The sequence below is a fragment of the Camellia sinensis genome, chromosome 1, assembly GCF_055761805.1.
Source record: "Camellia sinensis isolate YWXY chromosome 1, ASM5576180v1, whole genome shotgun sequence".
Classification (NCBI taxonomy): domain Eukaryota; kingdom Viridiplantae; phylum Streptophyta; class Magnoliopsida; order Ericales; family Theaceae; genus Camellia; species Camellia sinensis.
The window spans coordinates 205,520,193-205,547,784 of NC_138961.1; the positions used below are offsets into that span (position 1 = coordinate 205,520,193).

At 33.4% G+C, this 27,592-nt stretch overlaps 1 protein-coding gene across 3 annotated transcripts in view; it reads right to left on the reverse strand.

Moving 5' to 3' along the window:
• Nucleotides 1-27,592, reverse strand: part of LOC114309010 (protease Do-like 7) — a 208,423-nt gene that overhangs the window by 177,103 nt on the left and 3,728 nt on the right. For 2 of the 3 annotated variants that reach the window (XM_082924083.1, XM_082924080.1), the window contains exons 3-7: nucleotides 24,260-24,394; nucleotides 23,690-23,748; nucleotides 15,860-15,896; nucleotides 15,057-15,182; nucleotides 13,758-13,847 (exon numbers count right to left, since the gene is read on the reverse strand). In XM_082924083.1, coding sequence (XP_082780209.1) covers nucleotides 13,758-13,847; nucleotides 15,057-15,182; nucleotides 15,860-15,896; nucleotides 23,690-23,748; nucleotides 24,260-24,394 — 447 coding nt within the window. Of the gene's footprint in view, nucleotides 1-136; nucleotides 303-538; nucleotides 589-3,570; nucleotides 3,652-10,992; nucleotides 11,101-11,515; nucleotides 11,582-11,893; nucleotides 11,951-12,046; nucleotides 12,113-13,757; nucleotides 13,848-15,056; nucleotides 15,183-15,859; nucleotides 15,897-23,689; nucleotides 23,749-24,259; nucleotides 24,395-27,592 lie in introns of all 3 variants that reach the window. The other variant, XM_082924089.1, reaches the window with a different exon arrangement.

Below are 27,592 nucleotides of genomic sequence, written 5' to 3' on the forward strand. Positions count from 1 at the left end.
GAATGCTAACTGAAGTAGACTTGGTATGCAAAGGAAGACAAAACTGTTTTCAGCTCAGTGATGCCCATTTGGTGCAAAATATCATATTGGAATTCTTTTGATAGATTCTAACAGGAACGTAAATAATAGTTAATACCTTCCTTCGATGTCGATCTTTGTAGCTTATATATTCCAAAGGTACTCGAGCACCCCTAGCCAGCTTAGAAAGAACGGAAATCAGATCCTCAAGTTGTGATATTTCCTTACCTCCAAACTTTTTAATAATGGCATGGCGAGGAACTCCAGCTCTAAAAAGCATATATCTGAAATTGGTAAGTACACAACTATTTCCAATGAGAGATTGTAACTGAAAATTCAAGGTGATCTCTCTACTCTAGATATCAAATGGTGACAACAGCCTCCCTTGCTGCCACAAATGACTTGTACTAAACACAGAAATTTAACCAATATATGCACAGCCAATGCAGTATGTAACAAAATTTGAATAAGAATAGAATTCAAACATCAATCTAAATTCAACTGATAAGGATAGACATACCCTGGTTCTGAAACATAGACAAGGCCACAGTGGAAACGAAAATTTCTAGCCTGTCACCAAAAAAAACAAGAGAAAACAAGTTGAGACATATTTACAATAATAAGCAGAGCAGGTTATCTTAACAGCAAATAAGCTACAACTAAAAAAACACTGGTATCCAACTGAAATTAAATAAAACATAATTATATTTTTTTTTCGTAGAATCAAATGAGAGAATATGAAATAACTAACATAGAATGATATGCCTGAATGTATTAGAAATGAGATCACCTTGAAAAACTGTGGTGGAATCAAGAATACCCTTCCCACAGGGTAGGGAAATCATGTGCACCAAAAGCTAAAAGTTTGTGCAGGTCATGTTGCCAAAATGCAATGGTGCTTAGTTTTATGAGCTTAGAAACCACATAATAAATGCAGTAGAAGAAAATAAATAAAAGGGATGAAATATATTTCTTTGTAATAGAAGAAAATAGATGAATAGGTAACATTTTCCATATTAACCAAATATCTGAAGTTATAAAAGCAATGATAAAGATAAAAATTCAGATAAGTGTAACACTTGTTAGCATACAAAAGCAACTTCAGGTTAAATCCTCAAATCATGGGCCTTCAAGTTTAATACCCAAGTCTTCTGGGCATGCTTAATTAAAGTTCCACAATCAACCAAATGCCAATTAGATTCATTTTTTGTAACTATATATCAGGAGGTTTTATTATGCATGATGTACTTACTCTACAGAAATTTATAAATAAAATTTAAAGTCTATATTCACCATTAAGTAGCATGTTTCTACCAGTTTCCAGGTTTGACAACACCTATACATAGGTATAATGAAACAGGATTCAGACCACAGGATGAACAAAAAGTTGGAAAGAAATCAAGTTTTAAGCACTCTCCCTCTCTCTCAGTCTCTTTCATATGTATTTTACCCATCCCATAATCTCCAATCCCTCTTTCTCTCTCTTCTATTCTCTCTTATCTCCATGTAAGTCTTCAACTCTTCTAGTATCTTGAAACTCTCAGACCACATTAATTTCAAGAATGCGATAAGATGGGATTATGAAACCTAAGAGAAACAGTCCTGGGACAAAAGATCACAGGACTAATAGTTGTGTGTTTGGATGAGTCAGGATAGGGGACTGGATAATACCCAATTGGTTCAGGGATGTGATAAAGGCGTCTCAGAAGGGATTAACAACCAAATGGACCAAAAATGTTAATAACTCGATTACTTAACTCCAAATAGGTCCCACCTACACTGGACTTGCCAAAATACCCCAAGGAGAGGGTGCATCGGTCATAATATGCAACATCTGGAGAATGTAACGGGGCACTATTTATAAGGTGGGGTCACAGCATAAACTCCTTTCAAATTTAGTCTCATAGAAGTTTCCTCCCTCAATTTCATCTTTTGTAGATTTTATAGGAGTTCCAAATTTTCAGGAGCATAGTTTGTTTTTCCTCCCTTAAACTCCCCATGTACATAGGAGTATACAGGAGTGACATAAACAATGAGCAGTAAGATAAAAACGAAAGAAACTCTAAATGAAAGAATTTGTGAGAGTTTACTAGGTAACACAATTACAAATGAGAGAAAGAAATTTCCGTATAGTTCCTTGAGCTGTCTAGCAATAAACCATGAGTGAACCAATAATAAGTGATTATCTACATATATCTATACTATTATATTAAGTGAAGGCTGTCCAAGCCTTTGCTTGCTTCTCCTTATGCCACGCGTCCCTCATTTTTCTACTTAAAATAAAAAATAAAAAATTGATAGATGAGAGGAGTGTGACTCAAACCTTGGACCTTGGGTCTAATGAAGAAGGCTCACAACTTGAGTAGCACATAATATATAGAAAACATTTTGTTTTATTGTTACTTATTTGAATTGCACACGCATCACGTGTGACAATAGCTAGTACAATATAAACCAAACAATTGGACAGATTTAGAGGTCATAAACTAGAACAATGGCAAGTGTTATCTGCTCCCAGTGCTGTGCTGCAAGTTCAAGTCACAAGAATCAACCTTTCCACCCCCAAGAAAAAAAAAGTGCTGCCAATTGAAAAATCCAGCCCACACTTCTCCTTAAAATCTAGGTATTAAGGAGAGGGCAATTGAAACCTTATAACTGGCACAGATGGGATAACTCCAGGCGATGTGGGACAATTACAACACACCCTCTTGGACCACAACCTACACTAGCCAGACAAACGGCACACCAGTCACAGGCTTAACCAAACTCTAATACCAAATTTAAAAGCCCAGCTTATACTTCTCAAAACTCAAGTATTAAGGAGAGGGAAACTGAAACCTTATAACTAGCACAGATGGGGCAACTCTAAGCGATGTGGGACACATTCGAACACTACCTACTTACTCTCTCTCCCAAACACTAGTGTAATGGGAAACTTATGCATTGGGTATGACCTTTAACATTGGAGAACAGGTTTCATTTGTCTTTATATCGTTTATGAAAGATCATCAATGTAAAAATATGATGTGCACAAAACTTAGTAAGTCAACATTGTAAACATAAACATTACTATCTTTGGGGCAAATTAATTTAGGTTTCAGGTAGATCTAACTACTAAATCTTAGGACAAGACAACACAGTGAAATATCTAAGTTTCCTTCTTTTGAACTAAGGGTGAAATGAAACATAAGAGCCCACAAGGGCACTTGCAGCCATTTTACAACACCTTTAAAACAAGAAAGCACAATGGAATTATATTGTAGGGTATTTAAAGTGAACTAGGAATCTATTGCTCCTTCCATTCTAACAATTGCCCATTTAGTGAGCATCCAATAGAAAGTGAGCCGAAACCATACCCCGACATTTCCACACCCAACTTTGACTCCTATATCCCAACATCTCTGGCATAGGTACTTAATGTGTTTTCTTTGTGCATTCATTTAACACAGCTATGAGAAAATGCACACATATCATAATAAAATAAAACTTCTACAAACAGAAGTATGTAAGACCAAGAAAGTCATGAACACTAAGCATCAAATTCCAACTAACCTGTTGATACGAAAGAGGGTGTATCACAGCACCACTTACTTCCAAGAAGTAGTCAGGAGTTATTAAGTGCAGATCTTGAACCTGAAAAGCATCAGCAGAACAGGTTAAACTTACACCACTACTGTATGAATAGCAAAAAGGCACAAGATAGACAATACTCCTCAAAAGGACCTTGACTAAGAAGATTGATATCCACATCAAGAATGGAGTCAAGATTAGTGACACTGACACATAATACTGTAAATATTTTATTATGTCAGTCACTCATAAATGTTTTCTAGCACAAAATTATTTGTACTTCCAGCAACAAAAATTATATCTGTTATATGAGAGATTGATCACAAAGAATGTTGTTACAACAAAAAATAATAGAACAATATATCAGTCATGACACTACCTGAGATCCCTAAAAAATTAAAGGGAGAAAAAAACACAGATATTGAAGGGTGGAAACTCATGTCAAAATGAATAATATATACACAATATCAAAGCATCCCAATATTTTAATTGCCAATTCCTATCTTATGGAGAAACAAAAGTAACAAACAAACTGTGCACAAGGGTTAAGAAAAAATTCAGAATACCACTAAATTGCTCCAGTCAAAATTCATAAGATCTTACTTGATCCTTTCTTGTAAGTCAAATATTCCACTCAAGAGTCCAAGAGGGAGTGCATTCAAAGTCCTCAAATGAACCCAACTCAAAACCAAGAACTCTTCATAGAACACATGTGCCCAAAACAGTTCAATAAAGAAATCAGAAGAGAAATGCTGGAAATTTGTGTTAATAAGATAGTGGTGTTGGTGGCATATAGTGGCATGTATAGAATATGATAGTGGTGTTGGTGGAAGATAGTGGCATGTATATAATATGATAGTGGTAGATAGTGGTAATATATAATAGGTAAGTGGCATATAATGGGTTATAATGATGTTTGTAATATCTCCTATATAAGGAGTGTCATTTGGTCTTGTAAGATAAGAAGTTTTGAATATAACAGAAATATATTCCTTCTTCCTCATATTTTCGGAGTTCTTCTTCCTCATATTTTCTAAGTTGGTATCAGAGCAACAAAAAACACAGCAGCCCTAAAACCGTCATAGCCATGTCGGAAGTCATTCCGGTGAAAACGTCCAACTCTCACTCTGTCCAAATCACCACCATCCGCCTAAATGGTGATAATTTTCTCCGCTGGTCACAATCTGTCCGGATGTATATCCGTGGGCAAGGAAAGATCGGTTACATCACTGGTGACAAGAAGGCTCTTGCTGTTAATGATCCGCTGTTCGACAGTTGGGACGCTGAAAACTCCATGGTTATGACATGGTTGGTCAATTCCATGGAGGAGGATATAAGCTCTAATTACATGTGCTATACTACTGCACAAGAATTGTGGGATAATGTTAGTCAGATGTATTCTGACCTAGGAAATCAATCTCAAGTTTTCGAATTAACTTTGAAGTTGGGAGAGATTCGTCAAGGAGATGATTCCGTCACCAAATATTTCAATTCGTTGAAAAGGTTGTGGCAGGATCTTGACATCTTCAACACATACGAATGGAAATCGGTTGACGACTGCAACCACCACAAGAAAACTGTGGAAGACAGCCGTATTTACAAGTTTCTTGCTGGCCTCAACATTGAGTTCGATGAAGTGCGAGGAAGAATTATTGGCAGACCTCCTCTCCCATCCATTGGCGAAGTATTTGCCGAAGTCAGAAGGGAAGAGAGCCGAAGGAGCGTCATGCTTAAGAAAAAAGGTACTGGTGAATCAATTGAAATTTCTGCTTTAATTAGCGATGCTGCGGCCAACAAGGCTGCAAATTACCAGCGCAGGTTTGATGATAAGCCACGGGTCTGGTGTGATTTTTGCAACAAGCCTCGCCATACACGCGAAACGTGTTGGAAGATCCATGGCAAACCTGTCAACTGGAAAAACAGCAAACAAGGAGAGAAGAATCGTGGCTTTCCTACCGCTAATGAAGCCGATTCAGGTCCCTTCAACAAAGAGCAGATTGATCAACTCTTAAAGCTGATAAAATCCAACTCCTCATCCAGTACTCCTAGTGTTTTGTTGGCACAAACAGGTAGAAATCCTAAAGCCTTCTCTTGCCTAAACTTCTCTCCGTGGATCATAGATTCCGGTGCCTCCGATCACATGACTAGTTTTTCCCATTTATTTAGTACCTATTTCCCTTATTCTGGTCATGACAAAATCAGAATAGCCGATGGTAGTTTTTCACCTATTGCAGGAAAAGGATTTATTAAACTAACTGAGAAAATTAATCTCAATGCTGTTCTTCACGTCCCCAACTTAGCCTGTAACCTTTTGTCTGTCAGTAAACTATCTAAGGATTCTAATTGTCGTGTTACATTTTTTGAATCCCATTGTGAATTTCAGGACCAGAACTCGGGGATGATGATTGGGCGTGCTAGGATGCTTGAAGGTCTTTACTACTTTGATGAAGTACCTGTTAGTAATAAAAAAGCTCAGAGCTTTAATAGTACTAGTTCAATCTCTGTTCGAGAAAAAATAATGCTATGGCACTATAGGCTAGGGCATCCTAGTTTTCTTTATCTGAAACATTTATTTCCAGCATTATTTAAAGGGATTGATTGTTCTTCTTTTCATTGTGAAAGTTGCATTTTTGCGAAATTTCATCGCTCTACTTATTTGCCAAAACCTTACCAGGCTTCCAAACCTTTTTATTTGATTCATAGTGATGTTTGGGGCCCTTCTAAAATCACTACTCTTTCTGGTAAAAAATGGTTTGTTACATTTATTGATGACCATACCCGCTTATGTTGGATTTATTTGATGAATAAAAAATCTGACGTGAAAAATTTTTTCACAAATTTTTACAATATGATTGAAAACCAATTTCAAACCAAAATTGGTATTTTACATTCTGATAATGGAACAGAATATTTCAATGAGCAGTTGGGTGAGTTTTTGAAAAAAAAGGGGATTTTTCATCAATCTACATGTCGGGATACCCCTCAACAAAATGGCATTGCAGAACGAAAAAATAAACATATACTTGAAGTAGCACGTGCTATAATGTTTTACATGCATGTTCCTAAATATTTATGGGGTGAAGCAATTTTAACAGCCTCTTATTTGATAAACAGGATGCCTACAAAGGTGTTAACATACAAAACACCTTTTGATTGTCTCAAAACTTTTTTTCCTGACACGAGGTTGTTTTCTGATTTACCTGCCAAAGTTTTTGGATGTATTGCCTATGTTCATGTTCCCAGTCAATTTCGTTCAAAACTTGACCCCCGTGCTATAAAATGTGTTTTTTTGGGTTATTCCTCAAACAAAAAGGGGTATAAGTGTTTCGATCCTCAAACCAAGAAATTTCATGTGAGTATGGATGTGTCATTTGTGGAAACAAAATCCTATTTCCCCAACACTTCTCTTCAGGGGGAGACAAGTGGAGTAGAAGACCGTTTTTGGGATATTTCTATCCCGCTCCCCAATGTCATTTATCCTACACAAAAACCACATCTGTCTGATAATGATCACTTAGGAGAACCAAGTTCTATGGTGCCTAGTTAAGAAGATTCTTGTTTAGGGGGAGAAGTACTACAACATGATCTAAATCCTGAGCTTCAGGTTTATACTAGGAAGCGATTTCATCTGAGGAATAATGACCCGAATGTTCATCCTAATGACCCGAATGTCCACCCGAGTTCTGGCATCGACATTTTAGGTAATCCTATTCCTTCTATTTCCGACCTTGATGTTCCTATAGCAATTAGGAAAGGTGTCCGAAATTGCATTAAACATCCTATTGCAAATTACCTCTCCTATCAAAGACTGTCTAAAAACCATAGAGCTTTCACATCTAGGATTTCACACTTGTTTGTTCCAAGGAATATACAGGAAGCATTGGATGATCCGAATTGAAAATTAGCAGTCATGGAGGAGATGAATGCTTTAAGGAGAAGTGGTACTTGGGAGATAGTTGATCTACCCAAAGACAAGAAAACAGTTGGGTGTAAATGGGTGTTTACGATAAAATGTAACGCAGATGGAAGCGTTGAGAGATACAAGGCGAGACTGGTGGCTAAAGGCTTCACTCAAACTTATGGGATCGACTATCAGGAGACGTTTGCTCCTGTTGCTAAAATAAATTCCATCAGAGTACTGTTATCTCTTGCAGTAAATTCAGATTGGCCTCTACATCAACTTGACATTAAAAATGCATTTCTCAATGGTGATCTTGAAGAGGAGGTGTTCATGAGCCTACCGCCGGGATTTGAGCAGAGACTTGGAAGCGACAGAGTATGCAGATTGAACAAGTCATTATACGGACTCAAACAATCACCAAGAGCGTGGTTTGAACGCTTTGGGAAGGCAGTTATCAGTTGTGGCTTCTCGCAGAGTCAAGCAGATCACACAATATTTTATAAACATTCAAAAAACAGTAAAATTGCAATTTTGATTGTTTATGTTGATGACATCATTTTAACTGGTAATGATGAAGCAGAGTTAGCAGGCCTCAAAAAGAAACTCGCAAAAGAATTTCACATTAAGGATTTGGGAGCCCTCAAGTATTTCCTCGGAATGGAATTTGCAAGATCCAAGGAAGGTATATTCGTTAATCAGAGAAAATATGTTCTTAATCTCCTTGGAGAAACAGGTATGCTTGGTTGTAAGATGGTGGAGACTCCGATCGAGCCTAACTTGAAGTTACAAGCTGCTAAGGCTGAAGAAGTCAAAGAGAGGGAACAATATTAGCGACTTGTAGGGAAATTGATTTACTTGTCTCATACGCGGCCTGATATTGCCTTTGCAGTCAGCATGGTAAGTCAGTTCATGCACTCACCAGGGGCAGAGCACTTTGAGGCCGTTTATAAGATCTTAAGATATTTGAAAGGAACTCCAGGGAGAGGCTTACTGTTCAAGAAACATGGACATCTTCAAGTTGAAGTATACACAGATGCAGACTGGGCAGGAAGTGTTACAGACAGGAGATCAACATCCGGATACTGCTCCTTTGTAGGTGGGAACCTAGTTACATGGCGGAGTAAAAAACAGAATGTGGTAGCTAGAAGTAGTGCAGAAGCAGAGTTCAGAGCTGTTGCCCATGGAATCTGTGAAGTAATGTGGATTAAAAGAATTCTTGAAGAATTAAAGCTTTCTCACCCGACACCTATGAAGGTCTATTGTGACAACAAAGCAGCTATATCTATAGCTCATAATCCAGTTCTACATGATCGCACAAAACATATAGAAGTGGATAAACATTTCATCAAGGAGAAAATCAATGCTGGCATAATCTGTGTGACCTACCTTCCAACAGGTGAACAATTAGCTGATGTGCTAACGAAGGGACTACACAAGAAGCAATTTGATAAGCTGACTAGCAAGCTGGCTATGGAAGATATCTTCAAACCAGCTTGAGGGGGAGTGCTGGAAATTTGTGTTAATAAGATAGTGGCATATGATAGTGGTGTTGGTGGCATATAGTGGCATGTATAGAATATGATAGTGGTGTTGGTGGAAGATAGTGGCATGTATATAATATGATAGTGGTAGATAGTGGTAATATATAATAGGTAAGTGGCATATAATGGGTTATAATGATGTTTGTAATATCTCCTATATAAGGAGTGTCATTTGGTCTTGTAAGATAAGAAGTTTTGAATATAACAGAAATATATTCCTTCTTCCTCATATTTTCGGAGTTCTTCTTCCTCATATTTTCTAAGTAGAAACAATCACACAAGATCTAAATTAATCAGAAGAATGTAATATAGATAACAGAAATCAGTTACAATTATACCAACAAGTACAGCATTCTGTGACAAAGAAATTAATCAACAGGCTAATATGGTAGCTCCACAATGCAAAATCAAACAGCAGATTGAGATTCCATGAAAAGTTCCTTCAGATAGGTAAGACTTTAAAGCATCCTTCACTCCTCAGGAACCAGTAAACACCCATCACAACTGCATTTGAAGTTTTCCGATCCAAAGGAATGCCTGTTACGATCTCTCTGGCCTTGTTACACTACTCAGAAAACCATTCAGTTTTCCACAGGCCAAATAAGTTTATCTGAAAATTAGTTAACTGATGAACAATGATAGTCCATTCAGTTAACAGATTCAAGACACAGACACAACTTGAGATATAAGTTGGATACAGTGTAAATTTCTACGAGATTTAAAAATAAAAATAATAACAAGCAGTGTCAAACTGAGATACGAACTGTAAATAGAGATTATTTTTTCCCAAATCATGAATCGTAAAGGTTCAATCATAATTTCTAAAATACGAAGGAATATATATATATATATATACATAGAAAAATACATTTGACCTGAAGTTTGTTATGTTCTCTTCCCTTTTGTGACTTATGCATCCATGGCCTCCTTCGTTTTAGGACACACATTTTGTTCTTCAAAAAGCATTCAGCATCAACACCATTGCTTTGTTTTTCTCCAAACATTTGTTTAAAAAATGATTTCAAATATCTTCAGAAACTCGATTACATGGGGCAACATTATCATGGGTTCCCACCAAGTGATTCTTCATACAAAGTACTCCACCACAATAGTCCTCCTCAAAATAGTTGCAATTGAAGTGCATTTTATTATTCTGAGCCACTAACACAGGTAATTCAAGTACCCAAATCACTATCACTTATTCAAACCTTTCACTTGATGCCTCCAGAAAATTCATTTTTTTAAAGTAGAAACACATGGATAAATTCGGCTAAGTAAGCTAGATATTGTAGAGAGAGAAGAATATTTTCTGGAGAAAGTTTAGGGTTTGAGAGTGCCGAGAAATAAAATACGAAAGGAAGGAAAAGGATGCAGTAGAAGTAACCCTCAACACTCTTAAATGTCTGTAGAAAACTTTTTCATCCACCCCCCCCCCCCCCAAAAAAAAAAAAAAAAAAAAGACAATATGGCTCCACACCCGTTTTCAGGTTGGGTCGACTGCATGTGTATCACGCGATATGCTTGATTCAACAATTTCCCTTGTGATTCTTCGATCCCATTGCAATTTCGGCTTCCAGTTGACTCACCCCAAATATGGATCAATTGCTTGGTGTATCAAATTGGACAGTGTGATACATGTCATGTATTGTACAGTTTTGATAACAGATGTCAAATAATACAAGAGCAGGAGCTTTACAGAATAACTGAAGAACATACTGGCATCCAAATTTTTCCATGATGCTCATTACCAACTATGTGGAGCACACTAAAGGATGGAATAATGTACATATAAGTCGATCAACATCTCTTAACTTTGGAACAACAGGCAGTTTCATTATCTACCACAACAACTTATGACATCCATAGAAACAATTATAGCACTCTGCCATAACGAAGTCAAACCATTAACAAATACTTTACATAACAAAAGGAAGACACAACATGTGCAATAGTAAATCTCACCACCAAGTCTACAGTCAATGGTGTGCCACCCCTTTCAATCAGTAATTTAATCTTCTGGTCCAAACTGTCATCAAGTAATGTTTCCATTTTCAGGAACTGAGTAATTACCTGCAATAAGAACTTCGATATATCAAAGACAAAACATTTGGGTCATACTTCAGCACTTCAACATGAAAATTATGAATTAAATTCCACAACCAGAAATCAGCATGAATTGGTTACTGGAAAGTTAAACCTGGTTACTTAAAACAACGACTCCTTAATGAAATAAATGCAGAATAAAATAAGCTACAAAACCAAAAATTCACTTATTGGTAGGCCAAAAGTGAATATTTGCTAACAATTTTCATCGAAAAATAGCAACTACAGCTCCAAAAAAAGTTTCAAAACTGCACACCCCTAACCTACAAGCATTGTTTGAAGCTCCTACTTTCGAAGAGCTTTCATATAAAATACATAATAAGAAGTAAGCATTACACACAAATGGACAATATATATGGTACACAGTTGAAGAAATACTTACGTCCCCATTTATGCGAACAAGCACGTCACCAGGCTCCAAAAGATTGTGAGCTGGGCCACCTGGCACCTGAACAAGTCCAGAATGATAGCAGACATTGGGGCTGTTTGTTGCAGCTTCTATAAGCTGATTATAACTTATTTTAATTTGGGAAACCGTGCCAAATTGTTTGGTGCAACTTCTGCTTATAGCTTATTATCCAAAAACAACTTAAATAAGCGGAAAAAAACTGATTATTTAGAAGCTAGGGAAGGGGAGCTTTTAGCTTCTGATTTCTGATTATCAACTTTTAGCTTAAAAAAAGCTATACCAAACAGGGCCAATGAAGATGGGAAAATTTCTACTCAATCAATTATAACACAGTGAAGAAAGTATACTCACGACAGAATCAACAACAAGCATTCCAGTTTCTCCACTCAGAGAGGCATGGCGCACAATCTAATCCAGTTAACTCATTAAGGCATCAGCATCTCAAATTATTATTTTGAGAAACCATTGAAAGAAATAATGCAATTTTCACAAGAACCTAACTACCTGCTCTGTTTCACTTCGGAGACCAAGGCGACGTGTCTCATCAAATCCTCTGTGGACAAATGTCACCTATATAATGAGTTAATAATGCCAAATCATACAAAAGTAAATCTTGAAGTGTACACATAAGCCAAACATAAAGAAACAAGCACAAGTGTGATCTTATTTGCAAGTGTTTTTTCGCTTTATGCAGATCTTGATCTTATTGTCGCCAGCATGGTATCATTACTTTGTCACTCATGCATAAACAAGAGGCCACAGAAATGAATCTATCTCTAAATAATGAGATCCCTTTATTGATATTATTATCAAATCAAGCAAAAAGCCACCACTTCGTAATTTTCATAAATCTTGGAGGACACATTAGTGTTTTCAAAGAAGTTTTGTTTTGTACTTTTCTTTGTCAAATGGAAACAAGATGCTGTCTGAGATAAGTTGAATAAATTATAATAAGAAATAATGAGCTTATCCTACTTTTCCAAATGAGCCCATTGAGACAATCCAGTTACAAATGAAAGCAAAATAATACACCTATTGAGGATGGATTCGAAGGGAGGGAAAGCATAAAGGCAAAATAAAATAAAATAAAATAAAAACAAATACACACAGGCAATGAAGCCTTCATTTGTAACATCGAACTACATCCTTGATTAATGCAAAGGAAGATGATACATACAAATAACTGATGCTACATTTGGAGACAAAAGTGAATATTTGAATTGGAACCGTTATGTGGGACCTGCCCAGAATGCCCATACATACCAAGACTTTGTTCACACAGAAAAGGCCAGTAGGAAAAGAAAAATGGAAATTTCTATTTTGATAATGTCTTTTCTTTTTTAATTGTATCGAATCCATTTTCTATTTTGGAATGAACACTGACCAACTATAAATGAAGCAAAATCTACGGAAGTATTGTATTTGAAAGAATAATGAGATGAATTATATAAATATCCAAACCGCTCTCAGTACCACATTTTTATAGACCAGACTCAGATACCATTATGAATAAAGCTACATAATGTATTGTCCGGCAGGAGTAAAAAACACAATTATGTTAAAAGGCAAAAGAAAGCAAAGTAGGAGAAACTTCTTAGATATTTACTTTTTTGGTACCATTAAGAACTTAATATTATTACAAGTGTTACTAACGTTAATAGTTAGTGAAGACGGGTGGCCCCTTGCGGGACTTGAACTCAAGCATGAGCACAGTCAACTGGTGGTGCCTTGCTACCTGGGCAGATGGCATTCTCTCTAATATATTTACTTTAACAAAAAAGAACTTAGGAATTATTTTATACAGATGTGGAAATTAAAGCAGCACTCAAAAAGTACAAAAGTTTAAAGTGCAAGATTGAAGATTCTCAAAATTGAAAATCATTGAATTTATAGTTCCAGACAGAATCATAGGGAACAAACCATAATAAGTAAAAAATAAATAAGGAAAAAGAGTTAGCAAACTAAATGAGAGATTGGAAGCTTATAAGAATTAGACATTTTAGGCTGGAAAACAACAGAAGAAAAATAAATGTTTTGCAAGCAAAAAAACGATTTATTAAATCATAAACTCAAGCCAAAAAAAACAAGGCAATTTCAGAAATCTGGCTATTGAACCACCAAAATATGTTATCCTGTTGAATGCAGTATAGACAAAAACAAAACAAATGGGAGCATTGAATCAAATTAAAACCTAGAAGGATAAGAATTAACAAACCTGAAGCGTACCACGAGGAATAGAAACCACCCTCCATTTATCTCTAAAAGAATCTCTAGCCTTCTGCAAGAATTTTAATGCCCTTACAACCTGCAAATAGTATAATGACAAGATTAACTTAGAAACTACAACATTTAATTGTGATGGCATCAATCAATCAATTGGAAATTGAAGGCTTCAAATCTATAGAATATCAGTATAGGGAGTTTCTAAATACACCCGCTTAATTTCTCTTAACACCCGCTACATACATTGTTAACCTTGTACCTTAAGGATAAACAATTGTACAGGTGCCTGTAGAACAAAAAATTGATGGGTGCATTTAGAAGCTCCCTTGTAGTTAATTCATCACATATTTAGACCGGCATCCCACAATGCCAACCCTCACATAGAAACTTAAAAAATACTGTACAACATCCATGTCCACGTCACAAAATAAATAAATAAATAAAGGCTAACGAATGGGCTAATCCAGCACATGGAAGTATAAAGGCTACTTTTTTCAGTTCAGATGGTTTGGTTAGGTAGACAGTGGTAGGTTTTGGCTTTCTGGAAGCTTAAACTTATAAGATTGAGCCTTCAAAGACTTCTTATTGAAGGATACTACTCTACCAAAATCGATCTCAAAAGACAAGTGAAAACTAACAAATCTAGTATAAAAACATCAGTAGATGTAATAGGAAGACCAAACAAGAAGGCAAGGTCATTGAGTGTGCAGAGAAAATAAAGCAATAAAAAGAACGATAAAGGTAAACAAACTTCAAAACAGTATGAATGGAAAATGACCCAACAAAGGTAACATGCAGGACTAGAAACAGAAACAAACTATAAAGAAGAAATGAACAAAAATTGTAAAATGTTAATAAAAAAAAACAGCATTTGATTTAGATATTCAAAAGATAGTAGATTAAACTTTACTGTAAGAGTTGATATTACAAGAAAAATAAAAAATAAAAAATAAAAACAGCGAGAATAATGGTAAAGTTATCTCACTTCATTCTCCATGGTTTGAGCAGGCAACGACAGATGGCTGTTCTTCATTTTCGAATAAATAATGTGCACTACATTAAGTTCTAAGGTTGAAAAGCATATTATCAAATTGGTTATTTGCATCAAGGTGAGTTCCGGTTATGATCATTCGACAGCTGTAAACTCCCTGTTTGAATCAGGTCAGGTGTTGGAAACAAGGTAACTGAATTCAGTTACATCTCCAATAGACCACAAGCAGTTAACCTCCGTCCTTGACAACAATGAAAGCATGACATAGAAGTCACAGAAAATAATTGCAAAGATACTTACTCTTTCTAAAGGTAAGAAAAATGCCGAAGCACTTGATGACTTGCCCCCAGCATTCAACGCCACTGCCCTGCCTTGCCAATCAATTACTGGGGAACCACTTGAACCCCCTTTAGTCCCAGATGCTGCCTGTAAGTAGAAGGGGGAGGGGGGGTCGAGAGGAAGGGTAATTACAATTAAAACTTTTGGCTTGAGACAGAACCAACAAGGTTTTCATAAATTGCAAAGAAACAAACAACGGATGATCAAAAATTGAGTTAGCAGCAAAATGAGGGTTGACAAGAATGTCCCAACACTTAATGGGGCTCTTTCTTTTTCTTTTTCTGACACTTCATTAAGCGTACAGATTTTCCATAAACTTCTATAGCCCTAGCTACAAAAGAAGGAATGTTTGACACTCCTTAAATCCATAATGGTGTGAATCTTTCGAAAGACAATGTTCACAAAACAAATGTCCAAGTAAACAGGATTTGCTTTTTTTTCTTCTTTTTCTCCCTTCACCAACTAATCATCATATACAATCAAGAAGGCATTGCCCAAACACATGTCCAAGTAAAAATTATGCAACATCAAGCTAGTCAAACCAAACCTACAAACTTACCGACCAACACAAACATTCATCAGCAAAGGTGCTCAAACTAATTAGACCAACACGAATTATGATCAGCAAGTTGAATGGTAATTAACACCAATCGCCAATCATAGCTATGCTAACTGACAAGGCCAACACAAATTTTGTAACTTGAATGATTAAAATAACTCCAACTTAGGAGTCCATTAAAAGCATCTAATGTCACAATGCTTACTTGCAGGTAGAATGTATTGAAGTCATTGTAGCCATCCCTGCAACATAAAAGGCCATTGTAAAAATGTAAGTAAATGGTGGCAAAGAGGTAGCACTTTGGCTTGTGCATATTAACAGAAGTCAGCGGCAGAAAAGCTTTTCTTCTTTCACTTTTTAAAAGAATTGGTATTAGTAGGAAAAACAAAACTCAACTCTAAATCTACTACCACATATTATGGAGGGCAAAGAAAATAAAATATTAGCAATCAACTGTAGAAAAGTCATTCCCCTTGTGACAATTGTTGTCTGTGGTATTTGTCTCAGTAATATAAAAGGCAAATTGAAAATGTCTAAGGAGACACTAAAGAGTTTCTAAGTTGAAAGGGTACATGTGAAAGACAATTGTCAGGATGCCCCACACACAGGCTTCACACTTGCATGTCATTCACATCTTAAATGCCATTAGATAATGATAGTCCATATAGGAACCACGCTGGCATACAACAAAATCAAGGACTGCATAATGAGTTGGAGCTCAGTCAAGAATGACTGCAGCCAAAACATGTGGAAGCACCGCACGATAATTATAACAGGAGTTCCACTTTCAAGATTACTCCACAAGAGAGTGGAAATCAACGTACAGTGGTTTCCTCTTTCCTTCTCTCTCTCTCGGCTCCTTCACGGCTTCTTTTTCTTCTCCATCTTCTCCTCTTCCCAACTCTCAGGTGTTTCATTCTTCTTCACCAATACCTTGTTCTTGCATGATTGTTGGCTCGAAGGATCCTCAAAAGGGTTTATTGTGCATTCATAGGCCTTTTAACTGTATTGACTGGTGCAATCTAAATTCTAACCCTATTTTAGTTGGCTGCCCTTTACTCACCACTTACTTGATCCTTTCCTTTCTTCTAGATGAGACCAAATTTAGGAATAGATAGAGAGAGAAAATCAGATTACTTCACTTCTTTCAATATCATTGATTTTAAAGTTCAAAAGCATCAAACTCTGCTCATTCAAAAACTGTCCAGATCATCTCTTTTATAATTAAAGTTTCAGTTAGTGAAGTCCTAACCTTCAAAGTGCAAACTTTATTTCCCCTTTGTTCACAGCCATTAGCTATGTTTCCTTTTCATGCTTTATTGCATTTGGCGGATGTTTGAAACTATCTTAAGCTAGTGGTAGAGTTCAGTTTGCTAGTGGAATAATCTCTGTTTATTGCCTCAGCTAAATAGCACTTTTGCTTGGTTTTTGTTTGTATACTTATGATTCTTAATGATTGTTAGTGCTAAGCATCTCACATAAGGTTCTCCAAGGTTTGCACAACCCTAAGGCACCAAACACTTCTAGGGAGAAGACGTGACCTATATACGGTGGACTCTCAATATAGTAACAATGTTCAGCATTCTAAGGTACACAAATTAGGTACTGCAATTGTGCCTTGAAATATTTCTAAAACGAGTACATCATGTGAACAGCCAACATAAAGTAAAGTATGCAACAGACAGCTACGAACATATGAAAAATATAGAAATAAAGATTAAATGGGAGAACATAAAGAAATGTAGTAAGAAAGCAAACAAGAGTGTGCTTTACATACATGATATTTGCGCAGCTCTATCTTCCACAAGTTGCAATGTTAAGTAGAATTATATAAATAATAAACTAGATTCAAGGTTTCGAAAAGCAATTGCGGGGTATAAAGGCCGTAGCGTAATGGTTGCAGTAACCGGAACCGTGATTTTTTTTTTATTTTTCACACAATTTGAAGAAAACTTACCGATACGCATTTTTTCTCCCTAGAATCACATTTATTAGGGTTTAAAATAAATTTTGATCAATTTTTGTTAATTTTTAAGTATGATCCAATATATTTCATATTTTCAAATCACTATAAAAGGAGTTTTTTACATTTTATTTTAATAGTTAATGACTTTAAGAATAATTGATTTTAAATTTTTACAAATTATTTTGGGTAAATTACAAATACACCCCCCGAGATTTGATTAAAATACGAATAGCCCCCTGTGATTTTGGAAATTGCATTCCACCCCCTGAGGTTTTCTAATTTCATAACAAATCGCCTATTTTATTAATAAATCATCAAATTTTTAATGATGTTAGAAATATGTTTAATTAATAATTTGGGTAATTTTATTATTGTATAGGAGACCAATTATGAATTTTATTTTTTCAATTAATTTTGTTAAATAAAAAATACTAACAGGTATTTGTAATTTTCCAAACCACAAGGGGCAATCTTGTACTTTAAGCAAACCTTAGTGGATGTATTTGTAATTTATCCAATTATTTTTTACCAATACCTGAACTAATTGAATAAAAAATATTCACAATTATTAAATGAAATAATTATAAAATAAAAATTGTGCCATAAACAAAAATTATTTTTGCAGGCATTTTTTTAGACAACACTTTATAGGTAACTAAATAAAATTATTTACAATTAAGTATTAAATGAAATGATTATAAAAATAAAAATTATGCCATAAACAAAAAATATTTTTGAGTTTTTTAAAAACATTTTTTAGACAACACATTACAGTAACAAAATAAAAAAAATTATAATTAAATATTAAATAAAATGATTATAAAAATAAATGCAACTACTATTTATAAATTTTTTATTTTACATGCTTATGTAATGAAATAAAAATTATAAAGAAAATAAATTCATATAAGATTTTTTCATTGGACTTGGATCACTTGAGTATTTGTTCTTTTTCTTGTAAGTTTTTAATTATTATTATTATATTTTTTGGAAAGGAAGTTATTCAAAATAATATAAAAGTGTGTAACGGACCGTTACAGCCAAGGTTTCGAAAAGCGGTTGCGGTGGCGTGGTTGCGGGGTATAAAGGCCGTAGCGTAATGGTTGCAATAACCGGAACTATGATTTTTTTTTATTTTTCGCACAATTTGAAGAAAACTTACCGATACACATTTCCCTCCCCCCCCCCCCTTTCTAGAGTCACATTTATTAGGGTTTAAAATAAAAGGATATTTACCAATAAATCCCATCTTACAAACAAGTACTCCAATTAGTCCCAAGTTTTTTCTATTAATCTGTTAAGTCCTATTAGTGGAAAATTTCTTTTCGTGTGATCCTATTTTTTATTTTGGTAGTGTTTTAGTAGACAACTATACCCTTTTATTAATGTGACAGGTATGATATAATACTCTAATATGATAGGTATTAATGTGACACTCCAACGATGTGACACTCCAAAAAAATTTAAAACTCCTTATTATACTTTTCCTAAATGTGACAACGAGACGGGTATGATGTGACACTCCAAAATTTGTACTCAAAAAAATAAATAAAAATTCTTTAGTAAACTTTTCCCTAATGTGAAAACGAGGCGGGTATGATGTGACACTTCAAAAAAAATAAAAATTATTTAGTGTACTTTTCCCTAATATGACGTGGCGGGTATGATGTGACACTTCAAAAAAATAAAAACTCCTTAGTGTACTTTTCTCAAACGTGACAACATGGCGAGTATGATATGATACTTTAAAAAAAATAAAAACTCCTTAGCGTACTTTTTCAACCATGACAACGTGACGGATATGATGTGACACTTCAAAAAAAATTAAGTAGTGTTTGGTAGAGTTTTAGAATTATGATTTGAAAATAGAGTTGTATTTTGAGTTTGTGAGTTTTGAAATTATGATTTGAAAAGAGAATTTGTTTGGTTATGCTTTTTGAATTTTTGATATGACGTATGAAATGAAAAAAGTTGTTTGATTATGAATTTTGAAAAGAGTTTTTAAAACTTAATTAAAAACTTATAACTCATAACCAAATATACAACTCAAAACTCTATTCAAAATTCTATTCAAAATTCATAACCAAACTCTTTTTAAAATTCAATTCAAAAAAATAATTTGTCATTTTGGTCTAAAAAAAATAATTTCTATATTTAAAAAATATCAAAAACAAATATATATATATATATATATATTTCCAAATAATAGGTAGCGACTGGCAATTGCTAAATAAAAAAAAATTAAAAAAAAAAAAAGTACTGTTCCAGTCAACCGCCCTGGCATCTGGGAGATGTCCGGGGGGACGACCCAAAGCGCAAATTCAAAAATCAAAAACTCACTGCCAAACATGCATTAGAATGTGTTTTCAAATGTCGCGTTACAATTAATTTTTAAAAACTTCAACTAAATATAACACTGAAATGTAGGGGTGAAATTATAATTTGAAAGCTATACCAAACATAGCCTAAAACTCTTTATTTTACTTTTCCCTAATGTGACAACGTGGCGGGCATAATCTGACACTTCAAAAAAAATACGAACTCCTTAGTATATTTTTTTCAAATGTGACAATATGGCGAGTATGATGTGATAGTCTAAAAAAAAATTAAAAACTCTTTAATGTACTTTTCCCAAACGTGACATATGTGACACTCCAACGTGACGGGTATGATGTGATACTCTGAAAAAAATAAAAACTCTTTATTGTACTTTTTTCAAATGTGATACGCTAACGTGACGGATATAATGTGACACTAAAAAGCTATTTAGTGTACTTTTTCCAAATGTGACACTCCAATATGGCAAGCAAATGAGTCATTACATCTAAAAAGACTAAATGAATCACAAGAAAAAATATGGGACTATATGAATTACAAGTCCAAAATGCGGAACTTATTTTTGTTAATTTTTAAGTATGATCAATATATTTCATACTTTCAAATCATTATAAAAAGAGTTTTTTACATTTTATTTTAATAATTGACTTTAAAAATAATTGATTTTAAATGTTTACAAATTATTTTTGACCAATACCTAAACTAATTGAATAAAAAATATTCACAATTATTAAATGAAATAATAATAAAAATAAAAATTGTGCAATAAACAAAATTATTTTTCAGGCATTGTTTTAGACAACACTTTACAGGTAACTATATAAAATTATTTAAAATTAAGTATTAAATGAAATGAATATAAAAATAAAAATTGTGTCATAAACAAAAAATATTTTTGAGTTTTTTAAAGACATGTTTTAGACAACACATTACAGTAACAAAATAAAAAACATTTATAATTAAATAGTAAATAAAATGATTATAAAAATACAAACAACTACTATTTATATATTTTTTTATTTTACATGCTAATGTAATGACAAAAAAATTTTTAAAAAAAATTATAAAGAGAATAACTTCATTAAAAGATTTTTTTCTTTGGGCTTGGATCACTTGAGTACCTGTTTTTTTTTTTTTGTAAGCTTTTATTTATTCATTTTTTTTGGGAAAGGAAGTTATTCAAAATATTACAAAAGTGTGTAACGGTGTTTAACAGACCGTTACAGCCAAGGTTTCGAAAAGCGGTTGCAGTCGCCATAACGGTTGCTGTGGCATGGTTGCAGTTGCGGTTGCGGGGTTAAAGGCTGTAGAGTAATGGTTGTGATAACCGAAACCGTGATTTTTATTATTTTTCGCACAATTTGAAGAAAATTTACCGATACAAATATTTGTTTTTTCTAGAAATATATTTATTAGGGCTTTCAAATAGATTTTGATCCATTTTTGTTAATTTTTAAGTATTATTCAATATATTTCATATTTTCAAATCACTATAAAAAGAGCATTTTACATTTTATTTTAATAGTTAATGACTTTAAAAATAATTGATTTTAAATGTCTACAAATTATTTTTGACCAATACCTGAACTAATTGAATAAAAAATATTCACAATTATTAAATGAAATGATTACAAAAATATAAATTGTGCCATAAACAAAAATTATTTTTCAAGCATATTTTTAGACAACACTTTACAAGTAACTAAATAAAATTATTTACAATTAAGTATTAAATGAAATGATTATAAAAATAAAAATTGTGCTATAAACAAAATATATTTTTGAGTTTTTTAAAGATATTTTTTACACAACACATTACAGTAACAAAATAAAAAATATTTATAATTAAATATTAAATAAAATGATTATAAAAATAAATACAACTACTGTTTACATATTTTTTATTTTACATGCTAACGTAAAGAATAAAAATTAAAAAAAAAATTATAAAGAAAATAAATTCAGATAAGATTTTTTCTTTGGACTTGGATCACTTGAGTATTTGTTCTTTTTTTGTAAACTTTTATTTATTTTATTTTTTTGGGAAAGGAAGTTATTCAAAATATTATAAAAGTGTGTAACGGATCGTTACAACCAAGGTTTCGAAAAGCGGTTGCAGGCCGTAGCGTAACGGTTGTGGTGGCATGGTTGTGGTTGTGGGGTACAAAGGCCGTAGTGTAACGGTTGCGGTAACCAAAACCGTGATTTTTTTTTGTTTTTCGCACAATTTGAAGAATACTTATCGATACGCATATATATATATATATATATATTTCTAGAATCACATTTATTAAGGTTTAAAATAGATTTTAATAAATTTTTGTTAATTTTTAAGTATGATCCAATATATTTCATATTTTCAAATCACTATAAAAGGAGTTTTTTACATTTTATTTTAATAGTTAATGACTTTAAAAATAATTGATTTTAAATGTCTACAAATTATTTTTTACCAATACCTAAGCTAATTGAAAAAAAATATTCACAATTATTAAATGAAATGATTATAAAAATAAAAATTGTGCCATAAACAAAAATTATTTTTTGAGGGATTTTTTTAGAAAGCACTTTATAAGTAACTAAATAAAATTATTTACAATTAAGTATTAAACGAAATGATTATAAAAATAAAAATTGTGGCATAAACAAAAATTATTTTTGAGTTTTTTAAATACATTTTTTAAACAACACATCACAGTAACAAAATAAAAAATATTTATAATTAAATATTAAATAAAAATAAAAATAAATACAACTACTGTTTATATATTTTATTTTTTACATGCTAACATAATGAAATAAAAATGAAAAAAAAAATTATAAAGAAAAAATTCACATAAGATTTTTTTCTTTGGAGTTGGATTTGTTCTTTTTTTGTTAACTTTTATTTATTTATATTTTTTGGGAAAGGAAGTTATTCAAAATATTATAAAAGTGTACAACGGACCGCTACAACTGTTATGGTACTGCTACGACCGTTACGTAACACCGAAACGGCCGTTACACATGTAAATTTCCATCACACTGCTATAGCGGCCGTAGCGGGTGACGGTAACCACCACAACCATTACGTAACGGCGTTACGTAATGGTTGCGGCTGCTTTTTAAAACCTTCGTTACAGCTGTTATGGTACCGTTACGGCTATTACGTAACACCGAAATGACCGTTATACATGTAAATTTCCGTCATACCGCTATAGCGGTCGTAACGGATGACGGTCGTAATGGGTGACAGTAACCTCCACAACCGTTACGTAACAGTTGCGACAGCTTTTTAAAACCTTGATTAGATTGCATATTTTTCTTACATAATAGGCATAAATGATACATAAATATATTAATATGTTGTCATGTACTACTGTGTTTGCCCTAGCCACCCCATGTCCTAATTTTTAAAGATTTATATGTCGTCATGCCTGTATCATGATCCCGTATCTATGTATATTATTCTACATGGTCTAAGGCTGCATTAGTACAATGCTATGCCACTTCAAACATGACTACTATTGTAATTCTTTACAAGCTACATACATATATGGATACGTATCGAGAAACAACATGCATCTTCCAAAGAAAAGGGTTGATTCAACATCATAAATACAGTCATCATCAGGTTGTATCACTCAAATGGATATCAGATTTTAATAATATATGCATTCTAGTTAAGTGCAAAGTTCGAAAAATGAAATATAGTAAATAAATATTTATACGCACATTAAAGCTAACACATACTTTTTATAATGAGGAGCATCCCTGTCCAAACGAGCAAGGGTGCCAGCCAGAATGGAGACCTGAAGGATCAGAGTACATTCAAATGACAGAACATTTAACACACCAAAAAAGAAAACAATAGGTCAGATCCTTATAAAGCAAAAGGGTATATGATTCAAAACTAAAGAGATAATGACCATATAACACAAGTTGGTGGCCAGTATGAAGCATAAAAGAAATGAAGGATTGCACACGGTGTGCATTGACAATATATAGTTGTCTTAAAAAGGAAAGATTTCTCCAAAGTTATAGTGTACGTCAATGTGTGTTTTCTTTTCTTTTTTTAATTTATTTCATTTTTTCCAGACCAATAACGATTGTAAGAAAAATTATTTTATGTTTCACATTGGAGCTCATCAAGATATATTGCAACATGTGCTAAAAAAAGTTGAAACAGATTTTTTGAAAGCTAAACGATAGGAGAAGATTCCTGGCTTAGATGATATCTGAAGAGATCAAGTTCAATGTTATAATAGCATCACAAAATAATACTAGGAGATAATGTGAAAACTACAAATGTGTTCAGTATACCTTCTCTCCACTGTCATTACCAACCACCCTGATCTCTAGTCCAACACTAGCAGCCTCTGGAGCAAGAGGAATCTCCTCGTAGCTGAGAAATTGTATGGCACCAGGGTCATAACGAAAGAAGCCAAAATCATGAACCTAGAAGAAAAAGCATATGTTAGCTCACTCCCAAGGTTTTAAAAAGCGGCTGTAACCGTTACATAACGCCATTACATAACGGTTGTGGTGGTTACCACCGCCCCTTACGGGCGCTATAGCGGTATAACAGAAATTCACATATATAACAGCTGTTTCGGTGTTACGCAACGACCGTAACAATACCGTAACAGATGTAACCAAAGTTTTAAAAAACGGCCACAACCATTACGTAATGTTATTACATAACGGTTGTGGTGGTTATCGCTACCCATTACGGCCGCTATAGCGGTGTGACGGAAATTCACGTGTAACGGCCGTTTCGGTGTTACGTAATGACTGTAGCAGTACTGTAACAGTTGTAACAGTCCGTTACACACTTTTATAATATTCTGAATAACTTCTTTTTCCAAAAAAAATAAATAAATAAAAGCTTACAAAAAAAAGAACAAATACTCAAGCAATCAAAGCCCAAAGAAAAAATCTTATATGTATTTATTTTCTTTATAATTTGTTTCTGTTTCGCAAGGTTGTTAAGATCGGGATCCTACATCGGATCGTTTTGGGGGTCTGTCGGATCGGATCATAGGATCGGATCGAGGATCGTAAGATCCTACCAAAATGATAAAAAAAGGCAATACTTTTTATATGGCTAAGTAATACTATCAAAATGTATATAGAATGACCCCCCAAAAAAAGAAATATTGCAATTCAAGTAGCATTCAAGCATTTTTTCTCAATAAAAGAAGTCAAAAACAATATAAAAGAAATTTTTTCTCCAGCAACATTTTTCCTTTGCCTCCCTTTTCCTAAACCAGAGGTTGACATTGTGTTGTGATGCTACTGTGCTAATTGTGTGCTGCAAATTGTGAAAATTAAAAGAAATTTTTTCAGCAATGTTCAGGGAAAAAGAACCAAAGAAGAACCGCAGCAACAACAAAAAAGAACCAAAAAAATGAAGAAGAAAAAAAGAAGTAAGAAAAATGAAGAAACAGAAAAAAATAAAATAATAAAATAAAATAAGACTCCGTTTAATTTAGTTTTAAAATCATGATTTGAGTGCAGAGTTGTGATTTAAGTGTGGAGTTGTAAGTTGAGTTTTGGAAAAAAAAAAATTTGTTTGGTTATGAATATTGAAATTTTTTGAAATTATTTTTTTTAATATTTAAAAATATATATATAATTTTTTGAAAATTTCAAAATTTTTTAATTTTTAAATTTTTTTAATTAAAAATTATTTTTAAATTTTTTTAATTAAAAATTATTTTTTAATTTTTTGAATTTTTTTTAATGTTTAAGAATATTTTATTTTATTTTTATTTTAAATATATAATTTTTATTTTAAATATTTATTTATTTTTTTTAATATTTTAAACTTAAGTTCTATTTTCAGTCTCTCTCTCTTTGATCAGGACAACCCAATCATTCAAGCTATTATATATATATCATTCAAGCAAATATATATACATATATATATCAGAAACAGACAATACAACTACAGAGATGCGAGAAGAGGAGGAAAAAAGAAGTTGGGAGAAGAAAAAATAGTGATTCAAACTACATACGAGGAAGGTTCGAAGAATCGAACACATACGAGGAAGATTCAAAGAAGAGCAGTGAAGAAAAAGAGAAGGAAGAGTAGCGAAGAAGACCAGCAGCAATGAAGAAAAAGAAACGAAGAACAAGACAGAAAAAAGCAAAAAAAAAAAAAAACGAGAAGGAAGATTTGAAGAAGATGCATACCAGGTTACACAAAATCTAAAGCTTTGATGTCCAATTTCTCTTTCCTCTATTTCGCAGCACAGAGGATCAATTTTTTTTTCTTCTTTTATCCCGACAAAGGCTTGTTTGACTTGAAGTTACGAAAAAAAACCCTATTAATCAGGATCGCATAGAATCGCGATCCTGTCGATCCTAACGATCCTTCGACGATCCTGCCACGATCCTGTCATCGGCACGATCCAGAATACGAGTCGGATCGAATGGTATATATTTGGATCGCAGGATCGTACGATCCTACGATCCGGATCGCGATCTTAACAACCTTGCTATTTCGGTGTCACGTAACAGTCGTTGCAGTATCATAACGGCTGTAACCAAAGTTTTAAAAAGCGGTCGCAACCATTACGTAACGTTGTTACATAATGGTTGTGGTGGTTACCGCTACCTGTTACGGCCGCTATAGCGGTGTGACAGAAATTCACATGTGTAACGGCCGTTTTGGTGTTACGTAATGGCCGTAGCAATACTATAACAGCTGTAACGGTCCGTTACACACTTTCATAATATTTTGAATAACTTCCTTTCCTAAAAAAAATAAATAAATAAAAGCTTTAAAAAAGAACAAATACTCAAGCGATCAAAGCCCAAAGAATCTTATGTAAATTTATTTTCTTTATAATTTGTTTTTAATTTTTATTTCATTACATTAGCATGTAAAATAAAAAATATATCAACAGTACTTGTATTTATTTTTATAATCATTTTATTTAATATTTAATTATAAATATTTTTTATTTTGTTACTGTAATGTGTTGTCTAAAAAATGTCTTTAAAAAACTCAAAAAAATTTTTTTGTTTAAAGCACAATTTTCATTTTTATAATTATTTCATTTCATGCTTAATTATAAATAATTTTATTTAGTTACCTGCAAGGTTTTAAAAAGCTGCCACAACCGTTACATAACGTCATTACGTAACGGTTGTGGTGGTTACCGCCACCCATTACGGCCACTATAGTGGTGTGATGAAAATTCACGTGCAACAGCCGTTTCAGTGTTACGTAACGACCGTAACAGTACTATAACAGCTGTAACCAAAGTTTTAAAAAGCACCCGCAACCGTTATATAACACTGTTACATAACGGTTGTGGTGGTTACCGCCACCCGTTATGGCTATTATAGCGGTGTGACGGAAATTCACACGTGTAATAGTCGTTTCGCTATTACGTAACGGCCGTAGCAGGTACCATAACAGCTGTAACGGTCCGTTATACATCGTTACACACTTTTATAATATTCTGAATAATTTCCTTTCCCAAAAAGAATAATTAAATAAAAGTTTACAAAAAAAAACACAAATACTTAAGAGATCCAAACCCAAAGAAAAAATCTTATATGAATTTATTTTCTTTATAATTTTTTTTTAAATTTTTATTTCATTACATTAGCATGTAAAATAAAAAAACATATAAACAGTAC